We start from the raw sequence: 21,597 nt of genomic DNA, 5'->3' as shown, positions 1-21,597 counted from the left end.
ATTCATGATGGATGACATCCGGATTTTCTACCCACACATTAACATCCCATCCCCTTATATGTTATTATGGGATGTTTCCAATGCAAGGAAATCGTGTTAGGTGGGTAGGCATGGTAGGAGATACGAAGTCGGTGATAAGGTCATGTTCACCGAATTGGCATCAGCACCCTACAAAGCGTGGCCCACGACCCATCCCGTCATGACAAATAGGGAATATATTCCCAATGCATGTAGAGTATTTATAGGGCGCCAATCTCATCTCATGCTTACCTTGAATAGAACCATTTTCTCTAAATTGAGATTAGCTCTTTACAAAGCTCATCTCACACTGATCTCATAGGTACATCCCACCATGTAATGGGAACATCTCCAATGAATTATAACATTAGTACGGGAGACATTCTTTATGCATGATTGAGAAATGTTGTAAGGTCGATGAAAGGGGCACTATTATAAGGAGCAGATCTAGATAAAAAGTAGTGAAAGTTGAGTTCGGATTTACTCATAAAATCCTCCATGCACCCACTTATATAGCACATTGCATAACATCTCCCATACTAGTATGTTTTCATTATAGGGGGTATCCAATGCACAACTACAAGTGATGTGAGGTGGGTGTGAGGAAGAAATCCGAATTCACAAAAGTCACCAGTAGGTGAGTGCTAGTACTAGCTAGTCAACCATCTTTTAGTATAACCAAGGAATTCAAAGCTTTTAATGTTCGGGCCCCACCTTGAAATAGATGAAGTGATGTCTTATGCTAGTGTTAACCCTACCCAAAAACCATGTTATAGTAAAAGTGAATTCAGGTACTCATAGGGTAAGGAGAAGATTAGGGTCTTATTCACATTATCAAAATAAATTCTCAAGCTCCTCATTCTCTCATCTATTATTCTTAAGGTTATGTTTGGTTTGAAGAAAAACTTAAGGAAAAGAAGAGAAAGGTAAAGAAACATATACAAGTTTTGTAAAAGTTTCTTTACCTTTTCCTACTTTTTCCTTCAAACCAAACATTGCCTAAATGATAGCATATACTTTATGAAGGCTCATTTAGATGAATTAGATAATCTAAGACACCTTTTTTTGTCACTTTTTCAAAATATGTCTGGTCAAGTTATTAATTGTGAAAAGTCAATTTGGTGTTTAGTAAGAAAATCCACCCCCAAATTATCAAGCATCGTTTCCATAATCTAAGCATTAGGGCATTCATTTATTATTGCACCATAATAAATATACCTCTCTTTATTTTATCTTGGATAATTTGCAATCCAAACTAAGCCACTGGAAGGCTTCTGCTGCATGCTCTTTCTATGGCAGGGAAGCAAGTTCTTATCCTATATATACTTCAAAACATCCCTACCCATTGTATGAGTATGATTAAATTCCCTAGGGAATTGTTAATCAAATTGATAAAATTCGACTAACTTCTAAAGGAATTTAGGTTTTAACTCTCTTTCTCTCTCTCCTATCATTTGGTCTCTTGGTATAAGCTCTACCAACCCAAGCCCTAGGGAGTTTAGGGTTTAGGGACACGGCTATTGTTAACTCCTCTTTCCTGAAGAAGTTAGCCTACAAGTTCCTGACTCATCGTGAGATAAGCTTTGGTCCAAACTTCGGCACATTAAGTATTTGAGGTTCCATTTGGAAGGAGTACAAATACAAATATGTAGAGTGCAAAATCTTGTATTTTGTATGGTCTTTTATGTATTTGTACTATACATATTTACATTTGTACTCTTTCCAAAATGAACCTCAAGAACAATCATTTATTTCTTTATCAAATTAATTCTTAAGACTCATCCTATTGGAAATTCGTTTCACCTTATCTAGGGCAACTATTATCTAGGGTTGGTTATCTGGTTACACTAGGTTCTTTCCTAAATTAGTTATTTACTTGTCCAGTCGCTCATGCCATTTGTGATGCTCCTATTTCTCTTAATTTATGTCATTTTTACTGCAATCAAAAAGAACAAGCTAAAATTTGAAACAAAAATAGGTCAGAGTTTACACTTAAATCATTTGCACTACCATAGTTTTGCATCAGTACAAATTTATTTGCATTGCAACCAAACACAGCCTTAGACTCTAAAGTTTCTTGGATTTGGATGAAAAATCATAAAGGGAGTGTTCTCTACCTAACTGGCTCATGGGATTTAATTAAGGACTTCCTCTCAGCCTCTCCTTCCTCAAACTGTTAAGTTTTGTTTAAAATATGCGTGGAAGTTATGCATTCTTCACATATTCAAACATTTCATATGGCCTTGCCTTCGGGATTTTCTTCCCTTGAAATCTGTCATTAGGTGGACTAATTCTAATTCAAATTGTGTGCTGCTATAACTCAGTAGTAGAAACTATAGAGCATCTCTTTGGTGATCGTAACTATGTTGTAGCTATTTTTTTTAGCCTATGCATAGTTTCCGTTCAAATTCCATACTCAATCTTTTTGTTTTCAGCTTATTTTTTGTTTGATTAATACTCTTCCAAACAAAAATTCTATCAAAGAGGTGGTAAGTTGGATAAAATTATAAGGCAACTCAGCTAATTAACTAGGTCCTCTTTGGGAGTGCTTCTTTTAAGCACTTATCGAGAAAATCACTTGATTCCAAAAAAAATACTTGGAAAAGGCACTTATATGGGCATTTGGTAAAAAACCCTAATAAGTGCATTTTCAAGAGAATAAGCCCATTTTGAAGAACCCCAAATTTTGGGATTTTTAATTGGTGTTTGGCATTGGTGTTAGGATCATTGCACTATTTTCTCATAAAAAACGGTGTTGGGCATGTGGAGTTGTAAGTACCTTTGGAACTAGTGCTGCTACATTAGCGTTTTCTAAGAAAATAGCACTGGTTTTGTTTGGTACCAGTGCTGCCAGCAACATTTTCAACATTGATCTATATTATCCAAAGTCCAAGATGATGACATGTTGATGCCACATCATTGCACTGCTGGCAGCAATATGTCGTCTTCTCAGAAAACATTGAATTCGGTGTTGCTCCATACCACACTTTCCTGATTTCCAATGCATGGTATGGAGCAACATTTTTTCTACACAAATAGTACCAGACAAGAGAGCATTGTTTGAAACACCGTCGGAATCAGACGCTAGAAATTATGTTGTTGCCCTTAGCTCCATATTTGGCAGGAACAATTGGCGTCGTCTATAGGAACATCTTCAAAACTTTTCCTTAAGAAAAAATAAACCTAGTTTAATCAACTCGTGTCCCTGAAATGGCTGACAAGCAAGGCCCATCCCTAACGTCCGGAACTTAGTCACGATTGACCAGTTCGAGCTGGTCCTGAACAGGTTGGACAACCTAGCCCAGCGATTGGACAATATAGGGTGTCTGGCAAGAAGCTACCCACAGGGTGGCCGCCCCATTGGAAGCCATGGACAACACAGCGGGCAATCCGCCCGTACCCCGTTAAGCCAGTGCTTGGCCGGCCTTGAGAAGCCAACCCCTCGAAGTCAGATAACAACAAGTGGTGTCACCAGTCAGATAACAACAACCCCGTCTCAAGACCAGGGAACCAAGGGGGCACCCCGTGGGGTCCCACACCAAGCACAAGAATCTCAGTCGTCAACACCATCGCACAGTGACCAGCCGGAACAATGGCGTTTGCTCGGGCCACTACAGTCCCCCTCCAAGGGCGGGGGATCTCATCCAGTTTCTGACCTTCGCGACCTCTTCAACGATCATCGTGCCCGCAAGGCTCAGGACATGCCGGTGTCCCAAGTCAGAGAGCATCACTTCGAGGAATGGGATCTCACCCTTAGAAAAGTCATGGTCTCGAGCCAAACGTTGGAAAGCTTAGCCCAAACTGATGAGGGCCCTACAAAATCAAGTAAGTAATAGGACCCAACACCTTTCAACTGGAGTATATGGGTGGAAGACCTCGTCCCCAGATCTTTCTTTGTGTAAACGTTCTCGTGCTCTCTAGCTACCAGGACCCCTCTACCGGTCGACCCCAGCAACTGTTGATAAGTTAGGCCACGACCCCAGCCTCATCCTCAAAGACCCTTAAAGAAGCGAGTCTTTGGAGGCCAAAGCGCCAAGGTCGACCAATTACTTAATAAAAAACACGATGAATGACACACTAAGTAAACAACACTTCCCCACTAAAGCAACCACTTGTGATCTCAACCACAAAGCCCTTGCGTAATGAAGCGTTGACCATGATCCTAGCCTCGGCCATAATTACCTTCTTTCTTTTTTGCTAAGGCAAGGAGTTCCAGGACTTCAATAGCTTTTATCGAGCGGCTTATGGTGTCGACATCGGCTTAAAAGACTATAATACGTAACGTCCACACAAAAGACTAAGTAAAGAATATTTTTGCAATAAAGAATTACTTTATTAAATGATGGCAAGTTTCTTTACAAAGATGGCTCTTCGGGGGGAAGCATCGGTCCCTTTTACAAAAAGAAGAACATCAAGAAACTTAAGTTCCATTTATTGAAGTGTCTTTACAAAAAAAAAAAAGGCCTCTTATGGGGGAGGCGTCGGCCCCTTACAAAAAAGAAAGAAGAAAAAATATACAAATTTCAGGGGCACACAGGCCCAAACAAAAGGAATAGCATCTTTTGGAAAAAAACTTAAGTTTCATTTACTCAAGTGTCTTTACAAGAAAAAAGGCCTCTTATGGGGAGGCGTCAACCCCTTACGAAAAAGAAAGAAGAACAAATATACAAGTTTCAAGGGCACACAAGAAAATAAATGAAAAAAATATGGTTTAGATGGATGGCAATGGTACTCATAGCTTTCCCCTATTCTATAGAAATGCAAGATGGTTCAAATGTTACAAACAAAGTTGTACTCCTATACAACATCAACACAATTTCCATTATAAACTCATTGTCTACAACAACTACCTAATGATGACTTAGTTCTAATTAATCCCTATTAATTAATTCACCATTGTTAGTTTGAATATCATGGGACTCAAAAAAAGATAACTTCCCAAAATCACGACCTCTTATGCTTTGAGACGAAGAGCCTCCTCATTTCCTCTTAACTATTATCTCTTAAAAAGAATCTTTTAACTTTAAGAGAAAAACGGTTGTTCATTTCCTCTTATCTCTTATATTTTAAAGTGCAATCATACACCTTTTTGTTTTTCAATGATACCCCCAAAAAGACAAACAAAAACTTTCATATATGGGGTCAAAATGGATATTTGATAATTTTCAAAATTCAGAACAACATTCTCTGCATTCAGAGTTTTGAGGAAAGAAAACTTCACCAATACCAATATACCTCTTAATGTAATTATTACAGTTTTAGATTTCTCGGAGATGGTCCCCGCATCCATTACAAACAGTTTCAGCCTTCTTCCTACTATTTGTCCTATCATTTTTTCCCGAACACTGAAAATTTCACTAGTTATATGATAAAATGTTCATGGAGAAGCTACAAGCTTCAGAAGTTCAACTTGAGTTCTCCATTGTTTTCAAGGAACGTCAGATGTTAAGATCCATGCCAACTTTTTCAGCAGCAATGTAGTTCAGTTAGACTTGGAGTTCCAATTGTGCCATCAGAAAAGCTGGTAGAATTGTTGACTAAATTCGTCTTTTCAGCCCTGCCGTCATGCCCGCTTAAAGGATGTTCCTCTGATTACGTATGTAACATGAAAATCGTTGCTCTAGTTTAGTTTCAGTTTCAAGGAAGAAGACAATGAACAGTCCTCTTTAAAAGGTAATTTTGGAATTTCAGAATGTTATAAATGACATGTGACATCACGTGCATTGGTTAACTGATGGATTATTAATGGTGGATACTAAATTGACAGTTTTCAAAAGTTTGGGAACTACATTGACACGTTTTAGAGTTCGGGTACTAACTTGACACTACCCCCAAAGTTCAGGATAGTAAAGTGAAAATTTCTCATATAATTTTTAAATTCCATTTCTGTTTAGAAATCCCAAGCTTTGTTCTTCATTTGAATAACTGACAACTTAATTCAGCAATGAGTTCTAAATATGTGTTAATTGCTTCCTTTAGATTTTCTTTTATATTTTCTATATGCAATTATCAACACCCCCTTAAAGTAAAAAAGAAAAACAAAGGCATTTTGGCCTTTTCACATCAAAACCTTGCAGGAAACACAAAATTAATTGGTTAAAGCACCATTCATGAACAAGGACTCAGAAAGGATCAAGTACATACTCAAACCCTCAAATTTTCATTCAGTTTGGACAAGTTTTGGCAAGCCTTAAACTCACTCTGATTCATTCCAAGAGCAATTTTCCTCCAAAATTCAAGTTTTAGGCCTCATTTGCTTTTCGCAAAGTTACTTACCCAAGTAAATGTAGTTATCTAGGTAAGTTTTTCCTGGGAAATACTTACTCAGGTAAGTACATTTACCCATGTTATTTTATTTCTCATGTAAATAAGGCAATGACCATTTTAACCATAAAAATCCATTATTAAAAGGGTATTTTTGTCCCATTCAAGTGTTGGCAACTTTCCCCCTAGGTGGGAAAATTATTTACCCACCTAGGAGATGGGTATCACTTACCCGGTCCCCACATAAATCTGAAAAAAGAACATGGGATTCTTGGTCAATGGAAACCAAAATAACCAACTTCCCCCCCCCCTCTCAAAATCCGAAAAAAGAATGCCCCCTTAAAGCTAATGATGGGGGTGTAGGTAAAATTCACCCCTATCTCTTATTTAGGTTCAAATCAAGACCATCTCTAAAAATAGAGGCCTTGCCAAAATTCACCCCTGGGCTGAATCGTCATTCTCTCTAGTTTATTTTATTTTAGTTTTTATCTATTTTGTTACTTGCATTATAACATGCTATGTATAATTGCATCTAAGCATGTAGATTAGGACTTAATCTTTCCAGGGACAGGGACAAATAAGCAATACAATGCTCTATTTCCCCAGACTTTTTTAGTGGGCTTTAAGCAATAAATGAGGTACCCCTTACTTTATTTCACAACTTTGTAGTTTATTTGCATTAACATTGTTTTAAGGCACGAGGGAATGAAATAGAGGTCAGGGCTTCAACCTTGGGTAAGTGTGTGGTGCCTAACCCCTTTCACACTCATCCCTTACCTAGGTTGGTTACACCTAATTATTTTAGAGTTATTAGGGAATTTTAAGACTAAAACCTTCATGTTTTCTTAGACCAAAATGTTTTTAAAATTTCCTCTATTTCTTACTTTCCATCTCTTCTTCTTAATTTTTGTGTAAACATTAGGTGGCGGCTCCTAACACACCCCAACCACAATGACCTCACTTTGTTGTGGCCCTACAACCCAATGCAAAATGCTTTTTTCTAGTTTCTTGTTTTTGTATTTTTCTCTTTCATAGTTTGTGTTATTGATGTGGGGTCCACATAGTTGATTTATTTTTTGTTGATGTGAGCCTCACATGTTTCCACTATATATTTGCTAATGATATGAGTATTGTATGTATACCATTGTTATTATTTCTATTAATAAAAAAAGAATATATTTGAAATTTGTTTAAAACTCATTTTCATTCTTTTCATGAAAAGAATTTGTTATTTTGAAGAAAAGTGTTTGGTTTGTAGTAACATTTTCTCATTTTGCCCAATTGTATCCATTATATAATTTTATTATAGAAAATAATGAGCAATAATGAGAGTAGAATCAAACATGGCCTTATTCTCTAATGGGTACCATTGCAATTTCTACCATTGTGGGTTGATCGATACAAATAGGTGAGAGATATGTTTTCTCATTTCTCATATATAATCACTTCACCTCTGTAGTAAGAAATGTTAATTTGATGTTTTTACAAACAACCTCTTATACATGCATTTTTAAGATATACCAATTTTGACTATAAATAAACTCAAATAACAATTGTTTGCCAATATATGTTTTATCAACCCAAAACTTTATTTTCAAATAGAAACAGCACTGGTAGTAAAGACAATCTTAATTTGTTAATTGTCACATGGAAAATATATGTAAAGTAGTAGATTATATGCTTCTCTTCTGGTAGAATGTCCCACCCAAATCCCCTCTAATTTGTACTGTGTCATATTAAAAAAAAAAAAAAGTAAAGAAAAGAAAGAAAGAAAGGAAAGTTCTACAAGCAAAAATTAAATATGAAGGAAATAAGTCTTCACAAAATTGAAAATGACTTCAAATGTGTTGTGACTCATTAAGTCATATTCATGCTCGTAATATCCATATTGTTTGAAAAACAAGGAAAAATATTTTAAGTGTTTAATGAATCTAATAATAGAATTATCTCAATTTTACATTTTTACGAAATTTTCAACTGATAATGAGTTGATATCATGCAGCTGGTTTAATTTTTTGTCCTTCACGTTTGCAAAGTTTGTGTTTATATTCTGATGAGGAAACGTCATCTCTTTTGGGTTGCAACTGTAATTTTATCAGTATAAAATCAAAAGTTCATTTAAGCAATCAAATGTCAATTCAAATAAAAGTTGGTGTGATGTCAACGAGCATTAAAAACAACACATGTGAAATGAAAACATGTTTAAAATATATTTTTTTGCTTGTGTTTAGAAAGCTCAGGCTTTCCTAAATCAAGTTTAAAATGTTTTTCATGAGGGAACAGATATCCAATAACATTTTTGTTGCTGATGTATCTTATCCATTCATGAAAAAGAAGAAATGGATGAATCGTCCAATACCTTTATTTTATATTTTCAATTCTTTCTCTTCATGATTTTATATTTTCAATCCTATCCCCTTTTAAAATGTCTGAAGAGAATGGGATAAGTAGAGTTTGGGGGTTTCCAATCCTATTCCTCCTTGATTTCATATTTTCAATTTTATCCCCTCTTAAAATGCTTGAAAAGAATGGTTTCGTCCAACACCCTAATTTTATATTTTCAATCCTACCCCTCTTAAAATGCCTCAAGAGAATAGGAGTATGGGACAAATAGAGTTTGGGGGTTTCCAATCCTACCCCCTCCTTGATTTTCAATTTTCAACCCTATCCCCTCTTAAAATGCTTCAAGAGAATGGGACAAGTAGAGTTTCGACGAACACCCTAGACTACAAATGTTTGCTTCATTTTTAGAACAAGTCCAAGTCAACCAGATTAGTAAATGAGATAATTAATAAATTACTAATGCATTAATTAATAAATAAATATATTACAATAATCTATAATTAATATATTAATTAATCAGGCAATAATTAATAAAATAGAACAATTAAAGCATTACTATTATTAATAAATTTATTATTTATAATTACTAATCAATAATATTCATTTAAATTTACAAAAATAATAATAGTAATCTCTGAAAATAAATACAAATAATTAATTTATAAATAAACTACTATTAATATTTATCAATAATTTCTAAAAATTTTAGTAATTGATTGTTAGTAAAAGATATTGAAATAACTACATTTCTAAAAATTATAATTATGATTTCAGATAATTATAAATTATTGATTAATTTCATTCAAAAATGAAAGATAGTTTGGTGTAGTTTTTGGAAATTATGGATAATTTATTGATTATTCAATATATTACTGAAATTATTGAAAATTTATTGATTATTCAACCAAAAAATAATTATTGAAAACTAATAATTGATTATTCAGAAAATTAGCTTAATTCTCATTATTACATTTTCAGAAAATTATTTATTAATTTTAATTGAAAATAACAGATAAGTGAGTGCAATTTTGGAATTTTATGACATTTTTTAATCTTTGGAATATTATGGAAATTATTGTAATTATTCAAAATTTATAATTACTGAAATTATTATTATTATCAATATAATTATAATTATTACACTAAAATAATTGTTAGTGTAGTTTAACTAATTCCCTTTTTCATAATCTCAAATAGTAATTCCCATTATCTAATAATTTTTGAAAAATTAATAATAGAAAAAATTGTGAATCTTGATTTAAAATAATGGAAATTAATAGTAATAAATATTGTTACATAATTAACAAATTTCCATTTTGTATCAATTCCAATAATGTAATTATTAAAGTACACAAATTTCCATTATTTAAAGATAATAATTACTACAGATTTATAAATTACAATAAAATCTGTTATTTGAAATTATTGTAATTACAGTACTTTTGAAATACAGAAATTCCAATAATAATTATTAGTGTAATAATTACTGTTTGTTTAAAAATAATTTTGTTACACTAATAAATCTTATTGGAATTTTATTGTAATAATTCAATTGCAATAATTATTGTAATGAAAATTTTATTTCTAATTACAGATTTGTTTTTCATATTAACTTTATTACAGAAATAATTATCTTTGAAATTTTAGTGTAAATTATTATTTTACGGAAATTTATAACAATAATTATTATTGGAATTCTATCGCTGATAATAATTACAGTGTTAATTATCATTGGAATTTACATTTTCAGAAATTTATTAATGTAATTTTATTAGTGTAATTTTATTATTAGTGTAATAATAATGATTAAGTTACATTAATTATTATAGTAAAATTTTTTATTTTCAAAATACTGTAATTATAGTAATTTTGAAATAACTGTAATTCCAATAATAATTATTAGTTTAGTGAAATTAGTTATTTTTTCAAAATAATTATTATTGGAATTTTGGTGTAGTAATTAAATAATCATTATAATAAATATTTTACTATAGTTACAATTTCTTAAAATTAATTTTATTACACTAACAATTAAATTGTGTTATTTTCCAGAAGAATTACTAGAAATCAATGAATATACAAAATTTTCAACCAATAATTTCTTTATAAAATTAATTAAAATTGAAAAATAAAGCCAACAATTATAGTCCCAGGAAAGAGTTGGTGGAGTTTGCAAATTAGCAAACAAAATATCATAATTTTGGAAAATTTTGGAGAAGAAAATAAAAAATATATTAATGTAATTTTGGAAAATTTATTTAAAATGTAGTAAATAATTATTGAAAATTATTGGACTATTTTGGAAATTTGAGAAACTCTATTACATTTGATAGATTTTGGAAAATTATTTAAAAATTGTGTGATTTTCATTTTAAATTATTAAAGATAAATTAGTATTGGTAAAGGAAAACGGTAATTTGAACCAATAATTACACAAATTATTTATGTTATTAATATAAATTAGTATAATATTGGAAAATTATAGAAAAGGAAATTATTAATTAACTTATATTGAAAAATAAAAGATAAGTTAGTGTAATTTTGTAAATACTATATTTAAAAAGAAAATAAATTACTTAATATGTTTAAAAAATCAATAATTTAGTATATATACTTTTGGAAATTTACCAACAGTCGACATTCAATATATCCTTTTGATCCTTTTTACCAGCAAATTAGACATTGGGTTTTCCCATGCATCTTATAGGTCCCCTACTAGTTATTTTTGAAAGAACAGGAAAACAAAAGTAGTGTATAAATGAAACACCTTTAAGGCTATATTTGGCTTGATATTAAATAAGAAATAAAGAAAGTTGAGGGAAAATTCTTAAATATTTAACATATTTACTTAAAAGAATTTTCGTTCAGCTTTCTGTTTCTCTCATATTTTTCTGTCAAACCAAACACAACCCTAAGAATAAAGAAAGGACAATAATTGATGAATATTACCCTAATGTGAATGGTTCGAATTGATCCTACCAGTGAGATATATTTCTTTTCAAGTGGAGCCTAGAGGGTTAAATTTTTCTATCCATAATAAGCAAATTATCAGAACAGAAAATGGCTACTTTTTTGGGTTGTGATCGATATCATTGCTGTTTCTAGTTGGAAAAGGTTTTAGGTTGATCCATACAAATTGGTGAGAGATGTATGTTGTCACATAACGTATGAGAATCAATTCAGCTAAAATGGTTAGATTTTACCTTGTTAGAGCAAGAAACGTCAATTAAGGTATATCTGTTTCAACTATAAATAACCACAAATAACAGTTATATGCCAAATTGTATTGATTAACTAAGGATGATCATGGGCTGGGTTTTTGCAAGTATTAATGACCTTGAGGTCTACTTGGGCCTGGCCTAGCCTACACCTTGGGCTTGATGATACATGTCTAGGGCTGTCCCCAGGCTAGCACATTATGAATTAAGGCCACGTTCCCTTTTCAGTAAGTTATTTACCCAGGTAAATGCAATTACCTAGGTAAATTTTTCCTGGGAAACACTTACTTGGGTAAGTGCATTTACCCATGTTCTTTTATTTCCCAGGTAAATAAGGCAATGACATTTTAGTCATAGAAATCCATTATTAAAAGGGGTATTTTTGTCCCATTCAAGTGTTGGGAATCTTCCCCTTGTGTGGGAAAATTATTTACCCACCTAGGAGATGGTATCACTTTCCTGAGTAAGTGATATCCAAGAAAATAAATTTTCCCTGATTCTCACATAAAGTTGAAAAAAGAACATGGGGTTCTTGGTCAATGGGATCCCCCCCCTCCCCCTCTCAAAATCCAAAAAAAGAACATCCCCCTAATAGTATTTATATTTAAAAATGTCAAACTTTTAATTAAACTTTATAATCAATATTACAAAAAAGATCTAAAAATTTATTATGTATATATTAATATAGTAAAGGCTATTGCTGGTTGTAGCAAAGGCTTGGGATTGAATCCCATATACATATGCAATATATATTTACTTGTTTAGTAAAAATCGTAACTTATATGTAAGATACTAAGATACTAATATATACTATGATGTATACTAAATATGGAAGATATTGTACTATATATAAAAGATATATATACCAATTTCCAGGTCTGGCTTGCTTGGCCCAGACCTGACCCACATTGTGTGAAGGCTTAATGCAGGTCCGGGTCGAGCGGGCTGGGCTAGAGTGAAAATGTCTTTCTGGGCTCAGAAAAGGGAGAGATGTCACATACTCACATTCAAACACATGGAAATTGAGGCTCTCCTTATCTGGCTGCTCGGTGTGTCTCACGTGCACCCTGCTCCATCCCTAAGTCCCTTCTAATGTGTCAGTGATACAAGATTTAAATATGCAAAAATCGAGTTCAAATCAGCTTCTCCTAACGGCTCACAACACATCCCCTGTGTATTGAGACCGGTGTGGGGGACAATCATGTGGGGCTGATTTGATCTCGCAAAAGTCATACTTTGCCAGCTCTGAATTGTACTTGAAAATGACTTCAAATGTGGTGCGACTCCTTTAAGTCACATTCATACTTATAATATCCGTATTATTTGGGAATTAACGAAAACCATGTTTAAATGTTTAATGAATTTAATAATAGAATAATTTGAATTTTTTATTTTTTAGAATTTTCACCTTTCATTTTTTTTTAATTGTGTTTATATTCTGTTTAGGGAACATCGTCTCTTTTGAAATGCAACCCTAATTTAGCATTATAAACATGATTGTATGGGCCAATGGATTGTGTCGGGCTTGGGGTTTCACGTTAATGGACCGGGCCGGCATGGCTTGTACTGCTGTAACGTGCTGCTCATGGCTGGCGGGTTGGTATAACCCGACCCAACCCGTGGCATGGCTCAACATGGCCCATATATATTATATATATTTATATATAAATATATAATATTTATATATAATTATAATATATAGAATATAATATATTAATAAAATAAACAATTTTTTCAATTTTATTATACTATTTTATTTGATTATTGTATATATAAGCAATTATATACATCAAAAATTCAATATTCATATAAAATTAAAATTTTAAGTTTTTTGTTCAATTTTTTAAATAAATAACTTTGGCCCGGTCTATGGCCCAACCTGGCCCAAGGCATGGTCCATAGACCAGCCCGACCCAGCATAAACCCACACGGACTCCATTCATTGGCCATGCCGGGCCAACCCCCCAAAATATCCCAAAAGAGGGAAACACGGTTCAGCATGGCATGTTTTACACCTCAATCCTCTCCTTAGGATACAAAATTGTAAGAAAATACATTTTTGTCCTCTTAATCATTGTATTTTTCATATAAAACAAATGCTTACAAATCCAAACTTGATTACATAAATCCCGGTTCGGCATTTATATCACAACAAACGAAGACTTAGGGATTTCAAAATTTCAATCAAATATTTGGACATCCCCTCAAGTTTAAGTATTACCTTATACCTCCTTTAATTTTGACCGTGGAACTACCGGGAATTAGTTAATGGAAGAGATAAAATTAAAAAAAGAGATAAGTTTTATTTTTTACCAACTAAAAGACTTAAACCTCCCCAAGTTTGCTCATAAATACTTATACTTCCCCTGTGTTTTCTAATTGGACATAAACTTTATTTGACAGAATTCATAAAAAGACACTTTTGCCCTTTATTGTGTTTCTAATTTTCAAAGTGAAGCATCGATCCACAAAAGCAAAGGATCTGCATGTAGATAAAACAAACCAAAACTCTCAGCTTTCATGGTCCTCTTTAAAGATTCCAATAGAATAATAGTGTCCTTATTTCTTTTAAAGATGTACTCAGCAAGTAACAACCGAGATATAAATAACAGTACAATCAAAGGATGGTGCGCTGATAGAGAGGCAATGCCCCCAAAGGTAGCTCCTAAATGGTGTCTCATTGCCTACAATCTTCGTGAAGGTACTCGTGCTTCATCGAGAGATCCATGGCGCGCTTGAGACGCTGGTTCCTCGCATCGACAATCTCGCGAGGAAGGCGAGCCAAAGCTTCCTTGATGTCCAGATCGTACATCGGGTCATAGAGGTCATTATATTGAAGCTCGACCGTTTTTCCTGAGACGTTTGAAGAGGGATTTCATGTGCAGCGAACCAATTCTTTGATGGATTCAAGAAGGACCACAACGTCGACAAAGCCATGGCTGTGTTCTCTGCAAGTCTCTTTCTCTCACTTCCTCTTTCCGGGTTGAGTTTAGGCTTCATTCTACCTGGGTGGTGGTCTCTTTCTTTCCGCCACTAACCGCCTCAAACCCAACTGTTTTTGAGTTTTTTTATTTAACTATTTTTATAATTTGTTAAAGGGAAAAAGTGAAGTTTTGAAAAAAAATTAAATATATAAGACATATGACTGTTAAGTCAAACGGAATAAGGAAGATAGATAAGAGAGGGGTCTTATTTGTCCTGGTGACATCATTTCACATGGGAGCCTGGGAGGTTGAAGTCCTTTGAGAAATTACAAGGGAGGTATAAGTATTTAGAAGAAACACAGGGGAGGTTTAAGTCTTTTACCCAAATATTTTCACGTTTTACTAAAAATGAACTTTTCTGAATTTTTCATCGCTATAAGAACTTTTTCCCCCAACTTGATCAGGATAAAGCTGAATATCCAATATATTGAAAAGTTGTGAAGATACTTTTTCACTTGGAAAGTTTCAGTTGATGGATACATAAATACACATTGCAATCTTGTGAATATGAAAACATTATACAAAAAAAAAAAAAAAGGTTTCTTGGTTTTATTATTCAAACTCGGCCTAAGCAGCTCCTCCATTGAACCTGAGGGGGAATAAACCAGGCATCAACACCTTTAATTCCTTCATCTTCTACCTCTTCATCAACACCTTTAATCCTTCTTCCTTTTCTTCCCCTACTGAAGACTTGTCAAAACAATAGAACTGTATGTGAAGCCTTCGGCTTGCTTAGCATTTGGGTAGGTCGCTTGGAGGTGGCAACAGGGATTCATTGGGGCCTTTTCCGTTGTCCACCACGAATGCCATCTTCAGACCCCACGTCGTGTGCACTTCCAGATGACAATGCATGAACCAAACACCTACAAATTGATCGAGAATAGAAGTAATAGTTAAGAATGAGATGATGATGATGTATGTAATTGATTACACAGAGTCATGAATTGTTAATTAATTTCTTTACCTGGGTTATCGGCTCTGAATCTGATGACAGTCCAACCACCTGACGGTACTCCGATGGTGTTCCTCTCGATGGGGTCGACGAGGTTGAATTTGGCAGGATCTGTCTTCGGATTGTAGTTTCCCAATCCCCTTCCGACTGCGAAGAAATTGAAGCCATGCAGATGGACGGGATGGTTCTCTGGGGCTATCATCCCTGTGTCCTGCAACACAAGCTGTACTGTATCGTTGTAACGCAGCCTGTAAAGCTTTGTCCCGTTCATAGTCTGTAAGTTGGCCGGCTGGGTGCCCGTGTAATTGAACGATATGGGTGGGTTGGCAGGGAAATCATCGGTGAACACTCCGCTTATGTTGAGGTAATGTGCCTGGAGCAGCGCGGTGGTCGGCATGACGAAGCTTACGTTATTGATGTCTGCAATTACTCGGATCCCATTAGGACAGGTGGAGCATGGGTTGACGCCGAGGCCAACGGTGAACAGAAGAGAGTGATCCACGGTCAGTGGGACTTTGACGGGATACTCCTTCGAATTCAAGCTACGGAGTGAGTCGATGAAGTTGGATGCTACAGGGGTGGCATTCTGAGGAGGAGGATTGGTGAGAGTGGTCGCCGATGTAGCAAGGGTGCCAGAGTAGTGTAAGGTGGCGGTTGCAGTCATGTTGTCGACGGCAATAGGCGAGTCCATGAAAGGGGAGGCAGCAACTAAGTACTTCCCGGAGCCGCGGCCCGTTTCCAGGAGGACGTTTGTGGTCTGGCCGGGGGCGATGACTATGGTATCGGTCTTGAAAGGCTTGGTGTAGACGGCATCAACCTCGACGACCGTCAGCTTGTGTCCGGCGATCTTGAAGAAGAGCTCTTCATTCAGTGCAGCATTGATGATGCGTAGCATGTATGTCTTGCCAGGCTCTACCTTCAAATTGAATCCACCTGCGCATGATAATTAGAAAGGAAATTAACTACTGTTGAGACTTCTGATAAATGAAAAAGAATCGGAGATCATTTTCACTAGTAGCAAGTATATACTCTGTGAAGGGCAGGTAGGGACTGGCCCTGGTTGGCCATTAATTGTGTGTGCGTCTGAAACATTTGGTGCCAGACCAGAATTGAGAGCCTCATTGATCACAGCTTCAACGTCGGACTTCCACCACTCACCTACAATTTTCCAAGAATCAAGTCAAAAATAACAACCTCTAATCTACACCTTTGTGAAGAAAGTATTGAGTCGGCGTTTGGCAAATCTCTCTGTGCCGTCTTTTAATTTTCGTTCTGTTTTGACAAAGTTTGGAAGCAAAACCGAATTTCGTGTCCATTTAATCTCTACCCACACTCTACCCGCCTTGAATTGCAGCCACATCGCCATTTTCTGTTGTGAGATGCGCGATCGCAATGTACTGTGGGTAGCAGTGTTTTTGAACTATTCGACTTAGGAACCGCCCAGGCTATGCATCTGGTTTTCCTGCTTTTTGACCAAAAATCGTTGACTTGGTCAGTGACCTATTGATCCAGGTGATCAAACCATTGACCCGTTTGAATCAGACAATCGAACTGCTGATTCAAAAATCGGTCGCCAAAATGGTTCTAGTTCCAGGTCAGTTTTTCGAACCTTAATGGATAAGGTATAGGAAGAGAAAGTGAGAGTAGGAAGTCTATCAACGTAAGGAAAGACCGAAAATCGGCATTTTTTCAGCCGAGACAGCGACGGGTTCTCTGCCCCTGCGGGGATGGAAAAACAGAAGTTCTGAGAATCCAAGAAAAGATTACGACGAGACGATCCGTTTATCATTACGATAGGTATCAAGTGGAAGTGCAGTGATGTATGCAGCTGAGGCATCCTACCAGACCAATATAGACTTGAACCTTGTTCCTACGAGGAGCTTTGGGATTTTTGTTCCTTCGTAAGTAAGACCATAAGATGTATGTGCAAAAGACTCGAAAAGAACACCAAATTTCAGGAAATCTAAAGAGCTTCAAATGAAGCTTTCTGATATTTCCATGTGATAAATAATCTCTAAATGCTTTTTTAAAAAAAAATAATAATCCGATAGACCGAATTACTTGTTAAGAAGATCTTTCAAAAAAACTTGCCAAACTGCACCTGAATTAATTAGAGAATATTATTGATGAGGTCTTTAAATCGCACCTAAGATGACGACCACTTCCTTGTGGGGTGTGGGGAATGGATAAGGAACGCCATGCTTGGGCAAGATAACGATGGCACCATGGAGAGTAGCCCTTAGCCAGAGGATATGCGCATGCCACAGAAGCGTGCCTCTTTGGCCCGTAATGGTGAAGTTGTAGACGTAGCTTTGGCCTGGCTGTATGGGGCACTGTGTGATGTAGGCCGGCCCATCTGCCCAGCCTGTGCGAAGCTGCCGGATGCCATGCCTGCCATACATAATTTACAGAGACTAATCAGTGTTTGTTTTTCTCCACTTTTAGCTATTTTTATTTTTTATTATCAATCCAGACTTAAGACTACTTTTGCCTCTTATATGTGCTTGATCAAAATGTCAGTTTGTCAAGGTTGATGAGTAAGCTAGCTTGCTTAGTGCTTACCCAACCCAAAAGGATGAAAGGGAAGGTGGAAAAAAAACAAACAAACAAACAAAACAGTCATTTTACCGAGTAGAATGACCATGTTGCCCTTCTGACTTTTTAACAGAAATTCGAATTTCTCTAGGGATTATGAAAAAATGTAGGTAGCAAAGTAGTCATTTGGGCTTACCAGTGGATGGTAACGTTGTACTGGACATGGTTGACGACCTTGACGAGCACGGTATCATCTTCCCTGGCATAGAGAGTGGGTCCTGGGAACCGCCCGTTCACTGTGACGATGGGCTTGGTTGAGCAGAGCCTCGTTGTGTTCTTCATCACCACCTGCAGAAATTAAACCAACCATATCCATGATTCATTAATTCTTTGTCAGTTGTCACCCATGAAACTTCATTAGAATTAATTCAGTACTGCTTGAAACACTTGTGCTGTATACGCAGAGGCAGCTGGTAATTAATCGTTAATATCATCTGCGAGCTTACCCTTCCATTACTTAATTTCTTCTCTATAACGTTTGGACCTAACTCCTTAACCACAAAGCCCAGAAAAAAAATTAATCTATTATAACTTGAAATCCAAGAAAAAACAATTCTGATTAGAAGAAACTGCTTTCCTTTTTCAATTCCATTTTTATTTGAATGAGATCTTATTGTTTGACAGAAGAAACACTTCTTCTAATTAAACATATCTATTCAGCAAAGAAAGTGACACCCCCCCCCCCAAAAAAAAAAAAAAAAAAATTAAACATTTATGAGTTTTTACTACTCTCACACTTGTCCATCTGCAGCATTAAATTTTCTCATTACACCAAGCAACAGCCCCTTAGCTCTTGCTAACTCTAAACCAAAAAAATTAAAAAAGAAAAAAACAAGTTTTGAGGTGGAACATATCTATATCCATAATCTGTTTGATTATGGATAACTTATTCCCATAATCTGTTTGATTCAGATAAGAATCGGAATAGAAATTATAATAATAATGAATGAGATTTCATTCTTAAGGGAGGGGCCGAGAATGGCCATTCTCTCAAATGGGAGAATGTCATTCTAACAGGAATGAGAATGGGATTCCTATTTTGCCATGATTAACCAAACAACTGGAAATGGAATAGCTATGCCTATTCAAAATAGCTATTCTAAACCAAGCTCAAGCTGTAATGTACCATTCAACTTTGATGCCAAGAGGAACTGGTCAAAAATTATACTTACATTGAACTTGTAGTGACGAATCCTGCATTCAACGAGTGCAGGAAGCAGGAAGGCCACTAGTAGCAAGAGCCGAACCCAGGACACCATTATTCTTTCTTTAATCTATGTCTCTTCTCTCTTCTTGCTCTTTCACTTTTTTCCTCTAGCTCTTCTCGCTGTAGTCTGGCTATGACTGACCAGCACATCCTTATAAAGACATGAGGGCGGCTTTGCTTCCATGTCGTTTTAATTAGTTAGGTGAACGGGGGATTCTTGAAGAAGAAGATTGTGAGTAGAATACTACAAATTTGGCCTAAGTTGCCTTGCATATTACATAAAGTACAGCATATCAACCACTGTGATAATCCTCGATGTTAAAGCTATTAAGCTCTGGAGATTTGCCATTTTCAATTGGCTACAACCCTCCATCCAGGAAATTTGGTTGGTGGATTTTCTGGTTCACAAGTAGCTAGCTTTGATACTTCTAGGCCCTCAAGACCTATGGGCTTTTTGCACTTTCTATAATGTTTCCATGTTAATAGAATAAATATTTTGGCAGGTATATTTGAGTTGCAGCCTTTTGGGGTGAGTACTGGAAGATAATCCATTGGTGTCATGAGGGTAGGGGTGTCAATGGACCGGTTTTGGGTTGAATCCATCTAAATCAAAGTTCATTTGGATGGAGTGGACGAACCAATAAGACATATTAAATTTGGATGGACTGGATGGACCAATATGACATATTGGGTTGGACCTGGTTTGTCCATAATGAATTTATATTGGATTGAGCCAATATTTGATCCATTGATAGAAGATAAGAACATAGGTGTCAATGGATCAGGTTTGAGTTGAAACCAATCTAAAATAATGAACAGATTGGACAGTCTCTAGACCAATTCAAAATGGTCCAAAATATTCATTGGATTGGATTGGACCAGGTCCATTTGTAATAACATTGGACTGGACCGAATTAGACCAAATCCAGTCCAATTGACACCGCTACATGAGGGTGAGTCTTTGGCAAACATTGTGACTGAACTGGATACATGCTTTACCATATGTGAAGGTCAAATTAGAAAAAACCAGCATTATCAATCCGTCATTGATCGTGAAGGTCAGACCACTAATATATTCATACAAGGTTTTTAAAACCGGACTGAACATGGAACCGTTCTAAGACCGATTCACAGGTCAAATGATTAGATCGTACAGTTTAAATGAATAATCCACTCTAAGTTAAATAAATAAATAAAATGAGGCCAAAACCATTATCTGGATCGCACTGGCCACTGACCAAATCAATGGCTTTGACCAAAAAACAGTTTTAGGGTGAAATAGAACTAATCTCCTGTCAACTGGTCCAACCACCCGCTCCGATCTGGTTTTCAAAACAATGTCATTCACACTTCTAATTCGACTCAACACCCAACCTATTAATTCTAGGAGTGCTCAACAAAATAAAAAAATCGGACTGAAAAATCCGGTTAACCAATCAGTATGTTCGGTCTTGATTAACCTAAACAAACCACGTTAGTTAAATGAGCTAATATAATATTATATATTTATGCATTTTTTTTATAATGCATATTATAAATATAAAAACCAGGTTAACTGATTGATTTGGTTCAGTTTCAGGACATTGCAAAAATCAAAGAATTGGTTTGATTTGAAATAAATGCCCATGGGCCATAGTTAATCGAACAACACCCCTAATAAACTTGGTCAATAATCTATTAATCGGGACGATTGAACAATTGACCCATCTGACCCATTCAATGTGAGTTCTTGCAGGCTACTGTATTATTTTATTTTATTTTTAAATTTTATATTGATGGCATCACAGGTTGACCGGTTGATCCAGACAATTGAACTACTGAGGCACTGACTCATTTGATCAGAGAGAAAAACGGTTGAAGCTTGAGGAAGGGGTTTAAAATTAATACTAGATAAAACACCGATTGATTGTTTTCTTTTTCTTCTAACCTGGCAGTTGTTTTGTCGTTAAAAAAAAAAAAGAATAAAATCATACATATTGGGTTGATTGCTATTAGGGCTGTTCATAAGAAGGCCCA

The 21,597-nt window shown here is 35.3% G+C and overlaps 1 protein-coding gene across 1 annotated transcript; it reads right to left on the bottom strand.

Moving 5' to 3' along the window:
* Positions 1-15,235: 15,235 nt before the first annotated feature.
* LOC104596999 (laccase-4) lies at positions 15,236-19,717 on the bottom strand. Its single transcript, XM_010258357.3, has 6 exons — positions 19,547-19,717; positions 18,511-18,662; positions 17,926-18,170; positions 16,809-16,937; positions 15,792-16,712; positions 15,236-15,690 (listed from the first exon to the last, which is right to left on the bottom strand). The coding sequence occupies exons 1-6, from the start codon at positions 19,631-19,633 to the stop codon at positions 15,560-15,562; spliced, it is 1,665 nt and encodes a 554-aa protein (XP_010256659.1). The 5' UTR covers positions 19,634-19,717; the 3' UTR covers positions 15,236-15,559.
* Positions 19,718-21,597: the final 1,880 nt, after the last annotated feature.

The sequence above is a fragment of the Nelumbo nucifera genome, chromosome 2, assembly GCF_055504915.1.
Source record: "Nelumbo nucifera cultivar China Antique chromosome 2, China Antique-T2T, whole genome shotgun sequence".
NCBI classification, from domain to species: Eukaryota; Viridiplantae; Streptophyta; class Magnoliopsida; order Proteales; family Nelumbonaceae; genus Nelumbo; species Nelumbo nucifera.
This window is presented reverse-complemented; position numbering and strand designations above follow the sequence as displayed.